General features: G+C 47.9%; 1 protein-coding gene across 1 annotated transcript; it reads right to left on the bottom strand.

The window, feature by feature from the left end:
• Positions 1-443: 443 nt before the first annotated feature.
• On the bottom strand, positions 444-20571 carry GRPEL2 (GrpE like 2, mitochondrial). Its single transcript, XM_034780256.1, has 4 exons — positions 20439-20571; positions 8491-8647; positions 4608-4689; positions 444-2877 (listed from the first exon to the last, which is right to left on the bottom strand). Exons 1-4 carry the CDS (start codon positions 20513-20515, stop codon positions 2522-2524), a joined length of 672 nt encoding a protein of 223 aa, XP_034636147.1. The 5' UTR covers positions 20516-20571; the 3' UTR covers positions 444-2521.
• Positions 20572-21782: the final 1211 nt, after the last annotated feature.

Genomic DNA, 21782 nt, shown 5'->3' with positions numbered 1-21782 from the left:
GACACACAACAGGACCAAAGTTAGCCTAAGTGAAGCAGAAACCTAGGAAGAATAAGTACTATGCTTGATCTTAGCTCATGCCTCTTTCTAGCACCTTTGACTAAAGGAGCTCAGAGCACTTTGTACACTTAAATTAATCCTCACAACAGCCCTGCAAGGTACGCCAGTATTGTAGAAGTTACACAGATAAAGAAACTTAAGTGGATGTTTGCTAGAACTGATCCAATAATGCCATGAAGTTCTGATTTCCAGGGCTGAGATCTCAAGTACCTGCCTCAACACCCACCTCAACATCCAAAATGGTCAGAGGCACATACACATGCTAAGAAATGTTTTGTAATGAAGAATGGGAATGCTGAATCACCCCCAAGGGAACTATGGGTACCGTTGTCATTAAGAGGCAGTTTTGCACTAATCATATGAGAAGAGACATGTCTGTCTTCGAACGAAACTCACTCAGATGAATGTTCTACGTTTATGGAATCTTCCAAGAAAGGCTTAATTTGTAGCTGCTAATTGAGGGAGGTTGTAATTTTGAGGTCCATCACAATAAGACTATGGGTACCTCTCCTGCCTTTTTCAGCATCTCATGTCTGCAAAGGAATGGAAAAGGAATACCTCCTCTGAGACAGAACTGGCACCCCACTAGACAAAAGTCTTTGGAAGCAGAGCCCAACCACCTGCAGGACCATAGGTTTGATAGCAAGTGAGAAGGCAAGAACTCCTGAAAGAACCGCCTGAAAGTACAACTGTTCACCCTCCTTGCCTTTTATAATGCAGCCGATAGCTTGGGGCCTTCTCTTCCATTATTTCTCCTGCTGTTCATTAAATGAGGGTTGGATTCCCATTTAGCTCAGAGATAGACATTAGCTTCTAGTAAGTCAGTAACGCTGGGGATGAGGAGTCTACCCACCCTTTCAGTTTAGCTGAAGGCATCACACATGTTCAGCAACAGAGATACACATGCCCTATGATCTTTCGCCAGACTGCACCAGCCAGACTGCCTTGAGGTAGAACCCTTCAGGCCAGCTCCCAATCTCGACGGGCATTTGGATCCCTGCTTCTCTTCACTTGCTCATAATTGCTGCTGCAGCTGATTCAAGGACACTTGGAGCTTTTGCTAAGACTTCTCTCCTTCCATCTAAAAATTGAAATAAAGCCTAAATTTGATGTCTATCCACAGCCAGGCAGAAATAGGCTCTGAATTAGGGTTGGGAAAGTCATCGGTGTTAATTGTGTATCAGTTAGCTGGTGGCTTGACAAAATAAGAGATCATATTTCCCTTTTCGGGGCTAATAAAGAGTAAACCGTTTCTGATGCTTGAAAGCTGCGGCACAAATGATCTAGAGATAGATTTTCCTTCTCTTAAAAATACTTCTTGTTTGGAGAACAGGCCTAGATCTTTGCTCGGTGGCTGAGACTTGAGAATAGCTCCTGCTCCCCCTGCCTCATGTCACTCCCACTGTTTAACTTTAGTGAGAAGTGGATAGGTCTGCAGGGCCGTCCCTAGGGAGGTGCGGGGACTGGGGCAGAAGTGACATCACTTCCGGGACCGACCACGCTGGGAGCGGGTAGGGGAGGCTGTGCCTCCCCAAACAGCCAAGCGTGGCTCTCCCTTGGGTGGAGGGCTCTCCCTCCCCCAGCCAGTGGTTCACCCGCTGCCCAATCACGCCAGCCCACGTGGTCCCCCAAAGTGCAGGGCCGGTAGTGGTTGCCCTGGTTCACTGTCCCCTAAGGACGGCTCTGCAGGTCTGAAGTCTTAGCTGGTGAGCAAACTTTAATCTGATCACGTTTCAGCGATTATTATTATTATTATTATTTTTTTAAACCTCATCCATACTCAAATACAAGATGATTAAGGCTTTGTTAATTCAGAATTGCTTTCTGAAGAGAGATGAGAAGAGTCTGGCTGAAAATGGCAGATGCTTTCACAGCTCCTTCTGCCTAAGGAAAACAGGAAAAAAAATAAAAGACCACACAAGAGTCTCATAATAATACTTTGCACTTAGCTAGAGCTCTTCATCTCTAAGGTGCATCTCAAATATTATTTAATCCTCACAACACCCTGGTGAGGTGGTTAGTAAGTATTATTATATCCCTATTTTACATATAGGGAAACTGAGGCAGAGTGGCTAAGTGACTTGCCGAAAGCCACAGAAAGAGTATGTCAGAGCTGGGATCAGAAGGCAGAAAATTCCTGGCTCTCAGAGTCTCTCTCCCCAACTCCCTCCTCCCCCAGTGTAAGTTTTAATAGAGACCTGAATCCAACAGAGAAGGGGGTAGCAGTGCCACATGCTTAAATAGCAGGATTCCCAGTATTACAAACACTCAGAAAAGTAACATTAAATAATTGAGCCTCTTGGAATTAAAGCCAAGATTACTGCACATGTTGTGAAGAAGCCAATGTACAATACAAACCTAGCTTAATAAATAAAGAAAAGACATGCAGCTGCTATCGCCACTGTGTGACCGAGTCCTCAGCTCATTAAGGTCCCAGATCCCAATGGGTGCACCCACCACATCACTCCTGCGACTCTACTGCCACACCAACATGTGCGTGTCTGATAGTGCGGCCGTGGAGTTTATAGCCATCCTGAGTCACTAGTGCCACTGTGCCCGGCTGCATTCCCTCTGCTGGCACATGGCAGACTATTTCATGGTCGTATGGATCATATTTGCCACCGACGGGGTTCATCTTCTGAAGGCCATGCTTGGCAAATACACTTTGCAACTTGGCCTCTATGAGGAAGAGGCCTTCATAGATCTTCTTGAGGGTTGGTTTTGGGTCACTGGGCTCTGCTTCTCTTGCAGCGCTCTCCGTAGTCTTCTCCAAGATATCAGCTACCTCCACCAGGTCCTTGCAGAAACTCTGGATCCCTGTAGCCACACACACAAATAGGCAGGATGTTAAGCAATGTCAGTTCAGTGGTAGATAGTGCAAGGCTACAGCATCAGCCCTGGGCATGTTGCCATGCCACACTGGAAGGGACTGATCCTAAGAGATGACTGCCTTCAGCTCCCACTTCAATGGTAACTGAGGGCATTCGGCATCTCCTGAGACTGGGACCTCAGTATTGTACTTAGGCATGGTATAGAATCCAAAGCTTGTTGCCATTTAGGAAACCTGGCTCAGTTTGTATAAATTTTGGGCAGCTGTATATTTCTGGCTGCAGAGAATCTGATATGAAGATTGACAGAAACCTTCCCCCTCTCAGGTGGTAGGGACATGTTCACTGAGTAACATAACAAAAAGGGATCTGAGATAGATGGGAGAGGAAAGGGGAAGACATAAGCAACAATTAAATGCTGCATACTCCTTCATATATAGGTTTGAGAGCGATGTAGAGAACCAATAAGTAGGAGGAGGAGAAAGACGAGAGTTACAAAGAAGCATCCATAGCAGATCAGATATTGGTCTATGTAGTCTTGCATCTGGGCCTATTCCAATTCCAACAGTGCAGATGGACCCTGAATGTAATAGCTACTTCTGAGCAGACCAGGCAGGCACAAAGCAAAGGAAATATAGGCACTCTAACCCAGGATAAGCTCCAGCAGCCTTCAGATAAGCGTTAACTAATGAGAAAAAAGAAAACTCCTAGGACTGATATGGGCTACAGAGCTTTCTACCCTTCGGTTTCAGGTTTGAATCAAAGTCATACCAGTAGGATCCTAGAGTGCTACCATCTGATGATTGCTTGGCAGCCTAAGTGATATGAGATGGTGGACCCAGCCCAGTTCCAAGCGGACAGGTGCCCACATCACATAAAACCACAACTAGCATTTCTGAGGATGACAGTCTAAGCAGAGGTGCCCAGGACTGGACTCTCCATGGAGACTGAACTATCCTCTCACCCCTGGAGGTGGTCCCTTCACAGAAGGATTAAAGTACATTGACAGGACAGAGTGTGGAATGCTTGCTCTGCCGTTTCTCATGTTGCACCTGCTCTGTGATAATCAAGGATATCAGTCTCCAGGGCTATCAATCTAGCCCATTTCACCAACACTGAGTTTACCACATATATTTTAAGAAGAATACATTAATTGAGAAAGTGATGGCCTCTATCCCCGCATGCACTACATCCATTAATTTCATAATGGAGGTGAAGGGAAGAACGGGATCTCAGTACTAGAAAGGAGACCGCAGCTTGATGACACTGCATAGACCATGGAATAAACTCAGCGTGCCAATTCTCAGCTGGTGTAAATCATCTTCAACGAAGTCAAGGAAGCTATGCTGATTTACACCAGCTCAGCAGCTGAATGTAAGCGTTTTACAAGTACATTCCCAAAATCCACAGGGTGGTATGATTTATTAGTATAGATCATTGTTACAAAACCAACCTTGGAAAAAAGAAACAAGCCATAGGGCTATCTCCAAAATAAGCCCACAGGATTTGGCTGACCATGCAGACACAACAGCTAGCAAGTCCAGCCACCAGTCACTTCAGGCCAAACCCCACAACAGGCTTTAAAAAGAACAAGGGCAGAAGGACGGGGAGGGGAAGCAGCTTATCTGTACTTTCTGCTCTGTTTCCCAACTGTGCTGAGCCAAGCAAGTCACGCTGCAGCAAACAGCTCCTGGACAGTGCCAGCAGCACTTCACTTACCAAACAGCTTGGCATCTTCCACAAACTTCTGTGTTCTCCTCCGGACATTTTCCGAATCCGCCAAGGCTTTCCGGTATCGCTCCTGCACACACAGCAACAGGCACAGGCATTAGACAAGGGGAGTGACCCATCACAGGGCCACACCAATTAGTGTAGAATCTTGCATCCCCCTACATAGACAGTCTATTTAAAGAGATACTCCCCCTGCAAGTTACCGGCTCATGCTGGCCCCGCCACCCCAGTTAGGAAGAACACACGTGCCCAAAGGCTTCTCCCATTGCTTGAGGCAGCAAAACTAGGAGCAGATTAACAGTACCCAAGTCACTGGGTCAGGAGGGTTTTGGGCACAGCTGAGCAGACCACTCTGCGCTATCAGATCAGTCTGCTGTTTTTGGACCATTCAAGGTGCAGCTTTTGATGGATTCTTTCCCTTAGCAGCTGACTGGGTACTGAATTTGCAATCAGCTGATGCTTTGCTAGTGCAGAAGATAGCTGCTGTCAGGGTGATAATTTCTAGAAAGGCCCTGCCTCTTTCCCTCTTCTTTAGCCTTTTCGACTCAAGGGAGTAGCTACAAAAAAAAAAATCTCACCAGTGCAGCTGAACCAGTGTTAGCAGAGGTAGCACTAGGGAAGATTAGCTCTTTTTAGTACCATGTGAATTAACCCTGCTTGGAACAAGTCTAATCACAGTGCTCAAAATAGTTGTGACGCTGGTGGCTCCCCAACAGAGGGCTGCCAACATCGCTCACACCACAGGAGCTGAACCAGTGTTAGCCAGGGTGGCATGTGTGTACAAATTCTCTAGTGTAGACAGCCATAGAAGGCTAACAGATGCTCTCCCCAATGATAACGTAGAACTGGTGACCCACCTCTCTCTTTCACACCCACACACACACCCACACCCCTCTGTGTGTTTGGGTGAGGAGTAACATTTCTCAGAAAGTGCGTCAGCAGGAGTAGAGTCTTTTGCAATATTTCAAGTTCTATTTTCACTTGCCACATCGGTACATTTGCCACCCTAATGTAAAGACAGTAGAGAAGTTCAATAAAATGCATTTGTTTGTAGCACCCTTCATAAAGTGATGATGCGCAGGCTGATCTCAAGAGAGGGCTCTCAACTCTGCTGTTTGCCTGCCCTGTTAGTCTGTCAGACCAGAGTCTGTTGCCCTTCAGGGACAGCATATCCATGAGGGAGCATGGAGCCTTCTTGGGGAGGAAGTTCATATAGTTAATACATTAGTGGTGTGCTACTTTACTATTTGCTCGGGAACTTATAGCTTGATGGATAAACCCATTTTATAAATGTAAACAATACAAAATCATAAACGGGGTTCAGAGCATCAGCCAGTAATGGGGGCTATGAATTTACCTTAATTGTGAGATCAACTGTAAGGAGTGAGTGAAAGCTCATAAAATAGCACAATCTATAATAATATAAGTTGATGGGAAAAGATGCAAAAGGGAGACAAAGGCTGAATTAATCCAAACAAAAAGACCTACTGATGTAACTCAAGGACTGGGTTACAATCTGGCCTGATAAACAAGAGAAGTTCTGAACTGGAAATCAATTAATTTTCAGCACCTGGATTTTGGTTAAGCCTACTTGGCAAACATAAGGGGTTGGGCTATTTTGCCCATCACTCCCTTTTGAGATCCTTAAAAGAAAAGATTTTTGGAGGAAAACAATATCAAGAAGAAGCAGCTGTTTGCCAGCAACTGCTGAAGCGAGTTTTACCATCATGGTCTCCTGGGATCCCACGATCTACTGTAACATCACTGGGCCATCCTGATCCTGAGAGATGCCCCGACCAGACTGGGCCAGAGAGATGGACCCAGATGACATCATCACCTCCACCTGCTCTGCCTAAATCCCAACCACCATCTGGGATGTGACACTGTTACATACCTCCAGACCCACCCCATGTGTCCTTTTCATTCCCCACTTTATTTCTTCTCTTTCCTACCACTCTCCTTCTAATAAGAGTCTGGCTTAGCTGGCCAAGACTGTGTATTTTGCAACACCACTGTAAACCAGAGAGGCAGATAAAAGCAATGCCCTAAACAGCCCAATGCTGGTACAAGTTTGCCAGATCTCCGAGTGGCTAATAAGACAGTGTACAATGCCTCTGGTTTCTCCAATAGCGAGGTTGCAAGTGAAAGTCAATACCAGAGATGGAAGTTGCATTGTCTATCTTTGTTGTTCTCTTTTGTGTGTATCTTATTTTGTCTTCTTGAAAATGGGACTGGACTTTAACAATAACAGCAGCAGCTCCAGCCCATTTCAAATTAACTTTCTCTCTTTTCCCTAAAAAAGGACAGTTATTAGGATCTTTAATACCATCTAAGAGACTGTCAGACAGGGAATTTTCCCCACTAAAGACTCTATGGCAAAAGGGAAAGGGAACAAGACAAGTTGTTACAATGAAAGCCTTATATAATACTATACCTGTTTTCCTTTCTTTTCTGTATCTTTAACAAAAGATAAAAAAAAAAATTTCATCATGTGTTTGCCATAAAACGAAGCAGGCTGAGATCTGTTTAACGTTGGATTACGACAGGGTCACATTAACATCTCTGACCCCATTAATTCCCTTGAAATTAGTACAATGGGGGCAGGGTTACAGAATGGAAGTAACTCATTGCTTTGAGGTGGAAGTATGAGGGCGTTCCAGTTAAGATGATGCAGCACAAATGAAACAGCCATCTCTTTCAACTGTGGAGAGTCCGAGGGAGAGGACAGGGAGGCGGCCAAGTCTAGAAATGCAGAAGGAGTGGGTGAGCTAGGAGGTGATTACAAATTCACAGAGATGGGATGAGTGATTCCATTCCATGAGTGATTCTGTTCTAAAAATGATGAGCGTGATTAACTGGTAAGATGAAGGAACTGAAAGGGATAAAGGCGAGGGTAGAGGCATCGACTTTGGGATTTCCCCAGGGGTGCAGGACCCCCACTCCGCCCCTTCTCCCAAACCTCTCCCCTCCCCCGCCTCTTCCTGCCCCCCCGCTCCTCCCCCCTACTGTCTCCTGCAAGATGCTGAACAGCTGATCGTGACAGCCAGGCGGGAGGCACTGGGGGTAGGTGGGGTGGGGAGGGCTGATCCGTGGGGCTACTGAGCACGCACTATTTTTTCCCTGTGAGTACTCCAGACCTGGAGCATCCACTGAGTCGGCACCTATGATAGAGGGAATGGAACACTGCTTTGCTACCTAAAGCAAGAGTAACTTGGCCACAACACCTTGTACCTAGAGTTTAAAGAGCAGGATTTCAGAACAGATGCCGATTTCCAAATGCATAGAAAACCATCTCCTCAATTAAGAAAAGCAGCTAAATACATTCTACACATCAGGCCTGCCTCAGCCGGATCATTTTGCACATTTATCTGAGTTGTATAAACCCTCCTAAGACATGGTGATCCTTGAATGCCATAAGGCCAGGCTAATCAGGATCATCATTTGAATTCTCACTAGACCTGCAGTAATTTTGCCTGTGTCTTAACAGGCAACACTCAAAGATTTGAACAGGGAATCTCTAATAAACACAGTATTTGCTAGCCAGGATCAGACTACTTGGTTCATCCAGTCTGGTCTCCTACTTCCAGCAGTAATCAACAGCTGATGTTTTGGAGGAGGACATAAAGCACTTTGCTAACTGGGCATTGCCTCCTCATGTTACGCAAGGGTAGCTGGTTGCCACCCTGTAGCCCAGAGATGGCTGCCTTTCCGTGGTGAAGTTGGTGAAAAGCTTTGGGATAAAAGATGTCATCTATAATGTATTCAGGCAGGTGGCTTAACAGTGAAATGAATGAGCCCTCCCATTTTGAAGGGACTGAACCCTGAGGACGTGGGGATACCTTGGCTAAGATGCTGCTAGTGGTAGACTCACAGTTAAATCACGGACTTGTTCTTCCAGTTTGCTGGCTTTGAGCTCTATAGTTCGCTCAGAAAGGGGATGTCTCGGCTCATCGCGGGGATCCTCTGGTCCACACTCATCTCCCGTACTCCTCTGCTGAGCCGCAGTGCTGAAGACACACAGGCAATCTCTAAAATACAAGCCAAGGGCAAAGAAGAAAGAGAAACACGATGTTGCTTTGTGCCCATCACGTGTTAAAAGCACATTCTCTTTGGAGACACCTAGGTAGGATCTTAACTCATGTAAAATAAGCAGATATGAAAGGCAGATACTACGCTTTGGTGCTTAGATAATACAGTGGCTGATGCCACCCAGACATGTCTACATGACAAAATAGGGGAGGTGTCCACACTACAAAGCTACTTTTGGCAGCAAACCTCTGCTGTTTCTGCCAACAAAATAAAACCACCTCAACGACAGGCATAAAGCTTTTTGCGGCAAAGTTAAGTCTCCCCCGCCCCAGATACACCACTCTCCTCTCCCTCCCCCCACACACTTCAGTTGAAAAGCAGCTGACAATCTACTAGGAACTGGAAGCCCCTGGAAGAATGGGATTGAGAAACCTGCATCATGGGATGCTATACCTGCCCCCTCATGAGGCATTGCAAATCCTTCCCAAAGCACCCTGCAGCCAGTTGCATAGTGGGATAGCTACCACAATGTTGCACTGCTCTCTGTGTCGATGCAAGAGCTGTTCGTGTGGATGCACTCTGCCAACAAACGGAGCTACTGTGGACATGCAACAGCGGTTTTAATTAGGGCTGTTGATTAATTGCAGTTAACTCACACGATTCACTCAAAAATTAATTGCGATTAAAACATTTAATTATGATTAATCGCACTATTAAACAATAGAATACCAATTGACATTTATTAAATATTTTTGGATGTTCGTCTACATTTTCAAATATATTGATTTCAATTACAACACAGAACACAAAGTGTACAGTGCTCACTTTATATTATTTTTTATTACAAATATTTGCACGGTAAAAATGAGAAACAAAAGAAATAGTATTTTTCAATTCACCTCATACAAATACTGTATTGCAGTGGTTCTCAATCATGGGTCTGCCCCCCCACCCCCGGGGCGGGGGGGGGGCGGGCGCAAACAGGTTTCAGGGGGCCCGCCAAGCAGGGCCAGCATTAGACTCACTAGGGCCCGGAGTAGAAAGTTGAAGCCACACTGCATGAGGCTGAAGCCCAGGGCTCCTGAGTCCCGCTACCCAGGTCTGAAGCCGAAGCCTGAGCAATGTAGCTTTGAGGGGGACCCTGTGGCATGGGGCCCCAGGCAACTGCCCTGCTTGCTACCTCCTGACACCAGTCCTGGCTTTTATATGCAGAAAACCAGTTATTGTGGCACAGGTGGGCCATGGAGTTTTTATAGCATGTGGGGGGGGGGGGGGGGAGGGGGAAACTCAGAAAGAAAAAGGTTGAAAACCCCTGCTGTATTGCACTCTCTTTATCGTGAAAGTGCCACTTACAAATATAGATTTTTTTCCTGTTACATAAGTGTACTCAAAAACAAAACATTGTAAAACCTTAGCGCCTACAAGTCCACTCAGTCCTACTTCTTGTTCAGCCAATAGCTAAGACAAACAAATTTGTTTACATTTACGGGAGATAACATTGCCCACTTCTTATTTACAATGTCACAATAAAGTGAGAACAGGCGTTTGCATGGGACTTTTGTAGGTGGCATTGCAAGGTATTTACATGCCAGATATGCTAAACATTCGTATGTCCCTTCATGCTTTGGCCACCATTTTTTTTAATCGCGTGACAGCCCTAGTTTTAATTAAAATGCTTTAATTAAAGCAGCATAACCTTTGCAGTGTAGACAAGGCCTAAGTTACTTGGAATATGTAAACAGAGTTCAAATGCAGAGAGCTGGTGGACAATAAACCTTATAACCATACAACTTGGCATGTTAGTATCTAGTTCAAAATCTTTTCCCTCTGTAACAAATGTTTGAGAGGAAGGTGACATCCCCCACCCCTTAATGAATCTAGCCAAGGGGTGGGAGAACCGACACGCACATTCCTGCTGAAAAGATCATACACGAAGTGTGAGGATCTTGTTCGTGGGCACAGAAATTCCCCAGCTTGTGAAACCTCTACACAGGCAGTTCAGATCTGATCTGTGAAGCCTCTACACAGGCATGTCAAGATGTTCTGCAGGACAGAGCTTCTTTGAAAAGCCCCAGCTCTCTTAGGGATTTAACAGCAGATCACATATCACTGAGTTTTGCATCCCATTTCACAGCCATGCTGAATTCACTTGCTTGGGGGAAGAGTCAGATTTTTTGACACGCAAGTAACCATTGGTGGATATCTGTTAGCCTCCTGGTACCAGTGGGTGAGCTGAGTTTGTGCCCTGGGATGATAAATTCTAAAGGCAGTTTTGCAAGGCAGATCTATTACCTGCCTTCTTTACAAGGCTCTTTCAACAGCGGCTTCAGAGAGCTAACATTTCTGAACTGAGTCCACATATTACATCTGCAAACCTACAGCAGCTTCAGAGATTCCCAAGCACTGCAAGGCCTAACATCATAGGGATTTGTGTCTGCCAACCATTGACTACACACCAGAACCCACCCAGGCCAGCTGATCCCCTCCAGATATGGACTTCAGCTAACAGATTCAGCAAACCAGGGAGGAAGTGCGTACACATCGTGCCAAGTCCCAAAACAGCTCTGCTCCCTCTGACAGAAGCCACTGGCCTGCTCTCTTCTTACTGGCCTATTAGCTATCTTCTCCTTCAGACCTATCAGCACTTTCTGGGGCCTGGCCAGTCCTCCACTTAGCCAGTTGGCCCACTTTACTTCTCAATGAACCTGACTCTTTTTACTAGAAGCTTGTTGTACATAGCAATAAATGGTAGATGGTTCCAGTGAACATGCTGTGTGTGCATCCTGCATATTAACATAGCTTCGGCACCTTCTGCAAGGACCCTCACAGCCCACAGTTAATAGCTCTATTAGTGGAGAGAGAAGGAGCTGAAACTTGTCTCTGCAGAAAGCTGCCCCTTTAGTCACTGTCCAAGCTGGTTTTAGCCACAGTGGCAAAAGCAGGAATCCTGAGGGCAAATACAAAGCAAGAGCAGAGCTTAGAGCACTTGCTTCCAGGTTGCTTCCCCTGCTGAAAAGTGTGTGCGCCTAAAAAGCCTGGAGACTAAGCTACTGTGGTTCATGCTGCAACGGTCAGGTAACTCACCCGAGAGAGAGATTCTAGAACAAGCTGGCTCCTACATTACACAACCACCAGAGTCAGGGAACTGGACTAAGCTGTATAAACACTAAGTACTACCCAGGTTCATAGGAATCTGTCCCAACACAACTTGGTGACTCTCTCAAAAACTAGTTAAGCAAATAGAAAAAAAATCTATCAGGATGTGAGATGTTTCCGTCAATACTTGAAAAACAGGCAGCAGGTTGCACAGCCTGCAAAATAATTAAAACATTTAGTACTTACATGGAACTTCAAAGCCTTTGGCTAACACTAACCATAATAAGAACAGGAGTACTTGTGGCACCTTAGGGCTGGTCCACACTAACACCCCAGTTCGAACTAAGATACGCAACTTCAGCTATGTAAATAACGTAGCTGAAGTCAAAGTACCTTAGTTCAAACTTAAAGGTACTTACCAAAGGTCCACATGCGGCAGGCAAGCTCCCCTGTCGACTCCGCGTACTCCTCTCGCGGAGCAGGAGTACCGGTGTCGACGGCGAGCACTTCCAGGATCGATCCGGGATCAATTTATTGCGTCTAGACAAGATTGCTTACCGCTGAACCCGGAGGTAAATATAGAGGTACCCTCTGAGACTAACAAATTTGTTAGTCTCTAAGGTGCCACAAGTACTCCTGTTCTTTTTGCGGATACAGACTAACATAGCTGCTACTCTGAAAACTAACCACAATGCCACCCTGAGAGATGAGTCACTATTTAACATTCCTAGTCTACAGATGGGACACTGAGGCAGAGAAGCAATATCTTTCGGAAGGTCACAGAAAGAGTGTGTGTCAGAACCAGGACTGACACTCAGGAATTCGCTGGCTCCAAGTCCTGTGCTCACCCCAAGCCTGCCTATCATTCTCTCAAACTTCACACCAGATTAGGATTACACTCATAGTTTGGGGAAGTGTTCCTCCAAGAAGGCTCCATTCAGAAAGCATATTGGCATCTGCTGAACAAAAGAGTTTCTAAATTCTTGGGAGTGCCTGTTGAGCTCTCCCCCAAACCAAGATTTTCAATATCTCCTTTAAAAAAAGGCTTGTTGACATGGTAACCAAAAGCTTTACACTAACCTATGACCATCAAGCCTAACTATTAGTTAACAGCTAATAGTGTTACAATTCCCCACCCAGCAGGCTACCTCCTCCTCTCTTTTGTCTTTGAAAGGAGGTTGTCCGATGTCCCCACAAGACCAACAACAGATATCCAGAAACTTCCTTACCCTTCCAAACTACATCTGCATATAAATATCTGCTAATTAGGTGCTTAGTGCACCATCTGCATGGCAAACTGCCCCTTTTAGTGCACGGCAAACCAGTGTATGAATCTACAGCACACTAACTTGCACAGTGAACCCTGCTACCGAGACATGGCTTTCCTTGCACTAGGCGATCCTTATATAATAACCCAAGAATTATCTAAGGCCTGTCTACACTAAGCTGTTTTCCAAAAAAAAAAAATCACCCATTATTGCAGTTCTATCTGTGGGAGTACCAGCACAGACAAGGAGCTGATGGCTGCTAGCATTTTAACCACCACAAACAACATGGAGACCTGTTCTGAACAGAGGGATGTGATCTGGAGCACTTTTAAGGCGCCTATAGTGATGGTATCTAAGTGCCAGCCAAATCTATGTTGGTGACGGTTTCCCCCTCAAATCTATTATTAATTATTATTATTATATGGAGATATACTTACTCATAGAACTGGAAGGGACCTTGAAAGGTCATTGAGTTAAGTCCAGTTCCCTGCCTTCGCAGCAGAACCAAGTACCGTCCCTGAGATCCCTAAATGGCCCCCTCAAGGATTGAACTCAACGCTGGGTTTAGCAGGCCAATGCTCAAACCACTGAGCTATCCCTCTCCCCACAAATCTATTATAATGACTGAAGACTGAGCAAGCTTTTGCACTATAGAATACTCTTCATGATGCAACATTAAAGAGATAGATTGAGGATTGGTATCTTACTTGCTTTATTAAATTTAACGACTATTGAACAGAGTATCAACGGTGGTTTAAAACTGAACCAAAAGCTGAGAACAAGCATAGCTTGCATTCCTTATGTAAATCCAGAAACAACTCTTGACAAACAATTCCTATTTCTTTCAAATTTACTCTAGCTAAATGAATGAATGAATGTGTGCGTCTCTCTCTCTCTCATTACTATTGTTTAGCAGGGCCGGCTCCAAGCGTGGCAGGGGAAGGCGCCGAGCCCAGCCGCGGGCCCGCAATCCCCGACCGGCCGGAGCGCCCGGGGGAGGGCGGCAAGCCCGCCATGGCCACCGCTCTCCCCGGCAGCCAGAGCACTGGGAGCAGGGCGGCGAGCCCAGCCGGGGCTCTCTGCTCTCCCCGGAGGGCGGAGAGCCCCCGGCAGCCAGAGCCCCTGGGGGAGGGCGGAGAGCCCCCGGCAGCCAGAGCGCCGGGGGGAGGGCGGCAAGTCCGGCTGGGGCCCCGCTCTCCCTGACCGGCTGGAGCGCGGGGGGAGGGCGGCAAGCCCGCTGCGGCTCCGCTCTCCCCGGCAGCGGGAACGCCGCGGGGAGGGCGGCAAGCCCAGTCACGACCCCGCTCTCGGGCCGGAGCGCCCCGCCGGGCCGCCCCGCTCCAGGCACCACCCCAAGCAGATGCTTGGTGGGCTGGTGCCTGGAGCCGGCCCTATTGTATATATACATAAAGTTGGTTTAACTCAGAGGTTCTCAAACTTTTGTACTGGTGACCCTTTTCACATAGCAAGCCTCTGAGTGCGACCCCCCCCAATAAATATATTAAAAAGTGTTTTTAATTTAACACCATTATAAATGCTAGAGGCAAAGCGCGGTTTGGAGTGGAGGCTGACAGCTCGCGACCCTCCATGTGTAACCTTGTGACCCTGAGGGGTCCCAACTCCAAGTTTGAGAACGCCTGGTTTAACTGGTGAATTCAGCTGCTGGGTGTATTTTAGTCCAGATCTCCTGGGGTCCTGGACAGGGTGGTTTCAATACAGATTACTGGAATCAGAAAGTACAACTCAGTCAGTCAGATGGTTTTCTCATGCAAGCATCCTAAACTGCAACTTCAGTAACCTGAACTGTAAAGACAGAGGGAGACTGAAGGAGAGGAACCTCGAGTAGGGACAGAGAGGTTGTTTTATTGCTGTATTTGGCAGTGATACAACCACTGCTGGAATACTTGTCCAGTTCTGGTGCCCACAATTCAAGAAGGATGTTGATAAATTGGAAAGGGTTTAGAGAAGAACTACAAGAATGATTAAAGGGTTAGAAAACATGCCATATTGTAATTGAGCTCCTTGAATCTATCTATTTTGTTTAACAAAGGGAAAGTGAAGCAGTGATGTGATTACTGTCTATAAGTACCTACATGGGGAACAAATATTTGATAACGGGCTCTTCAGTGTAGCAGAAAAAAGTAAAACATGATTCAGTGTCTGGAAGTTGAAACAAAACAAATTCAGACTGGAAATAAAGCATCAATTTTTAACAGCTCAGGTGGTAATTAACTACTGGAAAATTTACCACAGGTGTTGGTGGATTCTCCATCACTAGCAATTTTTAAATCAAGATTGGGATTTTTTTTTCCTCAAAGATATGTTCTAGGAATTACTTTGGGAGAAGTTCTATGGTCTGTGTTATACAGGAGGTCAGACTAGATCAGTGGTTTTCAAACTGCTGGTCGCAACCCAGTAGTGGGTCGCAGAACGTAAGGCACTGGGTTGCGGCAGCTCTGGTCAGCACCGCCGACCGGGCCGTTAAAAGTCCCGTCGGCAGTGCTGCCCGGCTAAGGCAGGCTAGTCCCTACCTGGTCTGACACCGCGCTGCGCCCTGGAAGTGGCCAGCAGCAGGCCTGGCTCCTAGGCAGTGGGGGGCTTCGCACGCTGCCCCCACCTTGAGCACCAGCTTCGCACTCCCATTGGCCGAGAGCTATGGGGGGAGGCGGGGGAGGGGAAGAGGGTGCCCACGGGCCAGAGCCTCATGGAGTTGCTTGCGCACCTAGGAGCTGGACCTGCTGCTGGCCACTTCCGGGGCACAATGCGGTCCATGGTGCCAGGACAGGCAGGAAGCCTGCCTTAGCACCCCTGCTGCGCCGCTGACTGGGAGCTGCCTGAGGTAAGCCCACACCCCAACCCTAGCCATGAGCCCCCCCAAACCCAGAGCACCTTCCTGCACCTCAAACCCCTCATCCCTGACCCCACCCCAGAGCCTGCACCCCCAGCCCAGAGCCCTGATCCCAGCCCAGAGCCCCCTCCCACACCCTGAACTCCTCATTCCCAGCCCCACCCCGTAGCTCTCACCCTCGACCCCCAACCCTCTGCCCCAGCCCTGAACCCCTACCATACCCCGAACCCCTCATCCCCAGCTCCGTTGGTTTGTGGGCATCAACAATTTTTTTCAACTGGGTCGCCAGAAAAAAAAAGTTTGAAAACCACTGGACTAGATCACAACAGTCCCTTCTGGCCTTGGAATCTGTGAATGAGATTCTGTGTCTCAGTGGAGACTATCCCACTAAGAGAGAGATAAAAAGATAGGATGCAACTGTCTAGCCAGTCATGCCACAAAAATGCAGTTTACTATCACAAGACAGAGAGAGGCGGAGACTTAGAAATAACTAGGGTGTGTTATTTTAGAATTAAAAGCTGCAAACAGCAAGCAGTTAATTAAAAGTTGCTCTTTTAAAAGAAGATAACAATATTAACAGATCACTATTTCCCAAAATTAAAAAGAGAGATGTGAACTGTGGGGAGGGAAAAATTAGCTTAGATTTCTAAACAGATCAGTGCAAGTTTGGAAAATTTTAAGTTTTGTAAAAGAGAAAAAAAAATGTGTGTGGGTTGAGTGTATGAATTGTAATTATGACTTTTGACCCATGAACTTTTCACACTTAATTTATCGTACATAACTTCAGTCACTGAAGTTAACAAACATGCAGCAGAAGAACCATTCAGGCAAAACAGCCTTGAAATGCAACTGGCAGCCCAATCACCTAGTTTTATAATCCACAGATCAAGACCAATTTTGCTTTAAAACCCTAAATGGATATTTCCAGGTGTTGCTGCTCATTCACTTCCGAGGAACGGAAGTTTAGTGAGCTGTTTACATGTGACTCATAGTGGGTGTGGGTGTGTACACACGCAAGAGTGAGAGAGGAATAAATGAGCTAGTGCTTCAGCCAGAGAAACCTGCCTACGTGAAGCAGAGAGCTGCCTGCATGGACTCCCTTTCCCAGCTAGTGAAACCAAATCCAAGTCCCAAAACACACCCCCATGCTAAATAAAGTCCCAACTCCCACATGCTGTTTGGATTAGCCTGCCTCATGCGGCAGACAAGGAACAAGAGCTCTCTCAGAGCGATGTTTAAAAGGGGTCTGCTCAGAACTGCCATTTGCTCAGAACTGCCATATGGAATGGAACACAAGAACAAGCTGCATAGTTTGCTTCTTCTTAAGAGATAGGAGGTGCATACTATTATCTGCAGCTAGTGTAATACAGTCCCACCTTCCAGATACAGTGTTAACCCCAGATTTCCTAGGAATAGGAAGACAAGGTGGGTGTGGTAATATCTTTTATTGGACCAACTTCTTTGAAGATAAGCTCTGTCTAGCTCAAAAGCTTGTCTCTTTCACCAACAGAAGTTGATCCAATACCAACATAGCCACATCAACACTGCAAACAACTATGAATAGATAGTAATTACACGCCAGGAAGTTAGGAAAGTCTGACATGACAGTGACAGCACTGGGGAAATCCCTGAAGGAGCGAGCAGATTATTGAACTGGATGTGAAAGACTCTGAAACCAGTGCCAGAGACAGGCAGATCAATGGGGGTAGAAAAGGATTTAGGGGACAACACCCAAATCTATCCATATAGTTTAAGCCAGTTATCCTTAAATCTCAGACTTTAAATTATGAGAAGGGTTGGTGTGTGATAAGATACATAGCACCATCTCTCCTTCCGCCATACAGGATGTTATACAACAGTCTGAAGTTCCCTGATTCACTTTCTGAACATCCAACCTGTCTCATTATCTCTTCTCCCAATTCAAGCTTCTCTCCATGTCCCCTTTTTGGACGTGAGGAAGCCTGCTTCTCTAATGATAATCAGTTACACACCACAGGCTCACATCTCAAAGACCCAGGACAGACCATCCAATCTGAATGTCCCTTTCTGCAATGCGATCATCCACCTAACGGTTACTTTATTAGCATGACACATGTGCAATTGGAGGATACATTTAACATTATGCATCTATGGACTGGTTTCAAACTACTGATGGTGCTTGACTGTCTGTCATGAACTATCCCAATGATACCATCTATAGATCAGAGGCCACACCTATTTCAAGCTGACAGCATATTTACAAGGATAATTACCCAGTACACAAAAGAGTGCATGAAGGGGAAGATTTCTGGACATAACATGCTTTTACTACAAGGCCCAAACCCAGCAGTTCCCAAAGCACATATGGGAACCCATCATTTTATTGTGCTTAAATTCTTTTCGAATTTCCCTTTAGAGTGATAAATCGAGAATAAACCTGTGAGTCCTTTGTCTTTCCCCTTCTCTGCTGTCTGCGTTTCAACCAAGGAACCAACTAGTAGACATCAGTTGTCTTTTAACACAAGGTCTGAAGTGGGACTCAAAGAATGGACACTCCAGGTTAAGCCTCCTTCTTCCGTGACCACCCAAAACACGAGTCAATTGCCCCAATCAGATACACAGTACAACTGTATTCAAATCTTGCTAGAAACTAAGCCCAAGAAACACTTCAAGAATATCAAATATTAGGTTATGTAATTGGCAAAACAGCAACACTACACTAATTAACAAATTTAAAAGCCTTTTACAAGGTTTTTAGAGAGGCGCAGAACTGTATTCATAACCCCGCTTGTCTGCTTTTCTAACACTGAGATATTGCACATAAAGTCAGTGGGAGGCGAAGGCAGAACTTGGCCCATTGCATTTACCGTACAACCACTTCCTTTTAGAGGCAAGCTCAACTGTTCTCAGAAAGAACCTGCTTTTCAAAATACATCTTGCTTCCACTTTCTGCACTGAGTTATTTCTGATTATTGTTTGTAGTGTTACTGTAGTGAAGCTGATGCCAGGATATTAGAGAGACAAGGTGGGTAAAGTAATATATCTTTTATTGGACCAGCTTCTTTCGGTGAAAGAGAAAGAGGAGAAGCACTAGGCACCTGCCTGAAGAAGAGCTCTGTGTAAGCTTGAAAGCTTCCTCTTTCACCAGCAGAAGTTGGCCCAATAAAAGATATTACCTCTCCACTTTGTCTCTCATTTCTGATTAGTCATTTGAAAATCCATTTAATAGACATTCAGATTCCATTAAGATAGCTATGTCTATACCCGGGATGTTTCACCAACATTTTCCAAAGGTTCATTGCACCAGTGGGATCCCCTGCATAAGCAAGTTTCCTGTGGCCAAGACTCACTTTTAAAACCATTTTAGTTAAACTTTCTGTAAGCTCATGTACTTGGAAGAGTTTTTACAACAGGTTCAGCCACAGGGAGCCTGTCCACACTAGGCCCCCCATCAGTGCAGCGGAACCAATGGGAACTTGTGTGCCATTTTCCTAGTGTAGCCAAGACTGTGGTTTTTTGATTCCAGACAATGATTTGCTTTCTATATACACACTGCAACAATTCCATACCTAGAGCTTTATCAGCATATATCAACTTCCGCACTCCTATGCCCCAATATTATTATTTATTTGTGTTACTGCAGACTCTATGTGACCCAGTCATGGACCAGCTGCAGTTACACTTATTTCTGGCCTCAAAAAGAAACAGGGGCCACCCATTCTCATTGAAAGCCTTAAAAATGACTGCAGTGAACACGCCTCAAACAATTTCTAGGGTTGGACCTTTCCTGAAATACAGACTGAATTACTAGCCCTTGCTCCCCAGAAGTGATTAACACCTGTTTCTCCTTACTCTCAGTATGAGCACACAGCAATTGTTCTTTTTAGGGCTAGAGATTACATGAAATAAAGTCCATTTACATCTGATTTAGGAACAGGAAGACCAAGCTGAAAACACAAGTGAAAGTCAAGCCAGGGATGGTGGGCTCCTTGCTGGGAGGGCCCCTTTGCGGGCCAGGCCAGCACTCAACAGCCGCCCTGGCTTGGGGAGCGGCTGGAGGGCTGCTCGCCCTGCTCCCCCGCGGGTCCGAGGCGCACAGCCCCAGGTGAGCCACGGGAGCGGCCGGGTCTGAAAACCAGGCCCAAGGCCCCTCCAGGGGGCCGCCCAACACGGAGGAGCTCGGACCAGGGGCCGCCTTTTAAGATTTTAGGCTGGCTGCGCTCCCGACACCTCCCCCCCAGTAGCGCAGCTTGCAACGGACAGACCCCCGCCCCGCCGTCTGGGGCGGCCCGCCCTGTCTGCCTGGGCAGGGTACCAGACCCGGGCCGGGCAGGGCCGGCCCCCCACACCCCAGCAGCCTGGGCAGGGCACCGGAGCAGCAGCCGGGCAGTACTTAGCAGGTGGCACACAGCTCACCCGAGAGTGCAGCCGCTCGGGCTCCTTTGCTAGCCCGCGGTGGCTCAGCGCCAAAGCCCCCCATGCCCACCTCGCTGCCCAGCGCGGACAGCCCCGGCACCACGGTGAGGGGCACAGAGAGGGCAGGGGAGCGATCGGGGCCCCTGGGTGATGGGGATGGGTGGCCAGCTCCCCCCGCCTTACCTGCTGGGCCGCTGAGCGCCCAACGAGAGCAGCGGGCTAAGGTGATGCCGGGCCGCCCGCAGGGACCTGCCAGCCATGCTCCCGCCTCCCTCCTTCAGTCCGCTGGCGTGTGACTGAGCGCCGCCCGCCGGGAACTGCGCCCGCCCCCGGCAGAACTACAGGCCCCATCGGCCACCGCGCCGCGGCGTCATGGACTGCAACTCCCATCAGCCCCCGCGTCATCGGGCACGGGACTGTGTTACACTCTGCGGGTAGCGCACGGCGGTGGGGACTACAACTCCCATTAGCCACTGCACAGGCGGCGGTGCTCCCAGTCCCGGCAGGCACCGCACGGGGCTGCCCTTTCAGCCAGTGTCTGGGCGCCTCTCGCTGGAGCGTGGCGCTGGCAGGAGGATCGTCCCTGCTCCCACCTCCGGGTCCTAGTGCCCCCACCTGCTGCATTGTTACACTCTGCCGCCGGTAGCGGTCCCTGGCGTCTAAACTCTGGTCCCTTGGGCTGCCCAGCCCCGGCTCTGCTGCAGGGCGTGAGAGGTAGCCTGTCCCAATCTGCCGCCTTTGTGACATAGCGGTAGCCCGCCTGGCATAGTCTGCTGGCTCTGCCCTCCCCCATCCTCTGGTGGCGGGTAGGGTTGCCAACTTTCGAAGTGCACAAAAACCAAACACCCTAGCCCTCCCCCAGGCCCCATCCCCACTCACTATGTTCCCCCTCCCTTGGTGGCTCACTCTCCCACACCCTCACTCACTGTCAGGGGTCTGGAGCAGGGGGTTGGGGTGCAGGAGGGGGTGAGGGCTCTAACTGGGGGTGCAGGCTCCAGGGTGGGATCAGAAATGAGGGGTTAAGGGTGTGGGAGGGGGCTCTGGGCTGGGGCAAGGGGTTGGGGTTCAGGGTGGGTGAGGGCTCTGGCTGGGGGTGCAGGCTCTGGGGTGAGGCCAGGGATGAGGGATTTGGGGTGCAGGAGGGGGCTCTGGGCTGGGGGAGGGGATTGGGGTGCAAGCTTACCTCGGTCAGGTCCCAGTCAGCAGTGCAGTGGGACAAAGGCAGGCTCCCTGCCTGTCCTGGCTTGGCGCTGCGCCCCAGAAGCAGCCAGCAGCACGTCCAGCTCCCACACAGGAGTGCCAGGAGGCTCCATGCATGCTGCTCTCACCCTCAGGCACTACCCCCCAGCTCCCATTGGCCATGGTTCCCAGTAGTGGGAATGTGGAGCTGGTGCTTGGGGTGGGGACAGCGCGCTGAGCCTGTGGCCTCACCACATAGGAGCCGGACCTGCTCGCTGCTTCCGGGGTGCAGCACGGTGCCAGGACAGGTAGGGACTAGCCTGCCTTAGCCCTGCAGCTCTGCTGACC

This window comes from Trachemys scripta, chromosome 8 (assembly GCF_013100865.1).
Source record: "Trachemys scripta elegans isolate TJP31775 chromosome 8, CAS_Tse_1.0, whole genome shotgun sequence".
Lineage (NCBI taxonomy): Eukaryota > Metazoa > Chordata > Testudines > Emydidae > Trachemys > Trachemys scripta.
The sequence above is the reverse complement of the archived record's forward strand: the minus strand, read 5'-3'. Positions and strand labels throughout refer to the sequence as shown.

What these genes read in the sequence shown, in the direction of transcription:
- GRPEL2 (XM_034780256.1), bottom strand. Translation starts at nt 20,515, where the DNA reads ATGGCTGGCAGGTCCCTGCGGGCGGCCCGGCATCACCTTAGCCCGCTG. An exon ending in AACAAGTCCGTGATTTAACT is followed by an intron (nt 4,690 to 8,490) that starts GTGAGTCTACCA and finishes CTGTGTGTGCAG; the next exon opens with GAGCGATACCGGAAAGCCTT. An exon ending in GGAAGATGCCAAGCTGTTTG is followed by an intron (nt 2,878 to 4,607) that starts GTAAGTGAAGTG and finishes GTGTGGCTACAG; the next exon opens with GGATCCAGAGTTTCTGCAAG.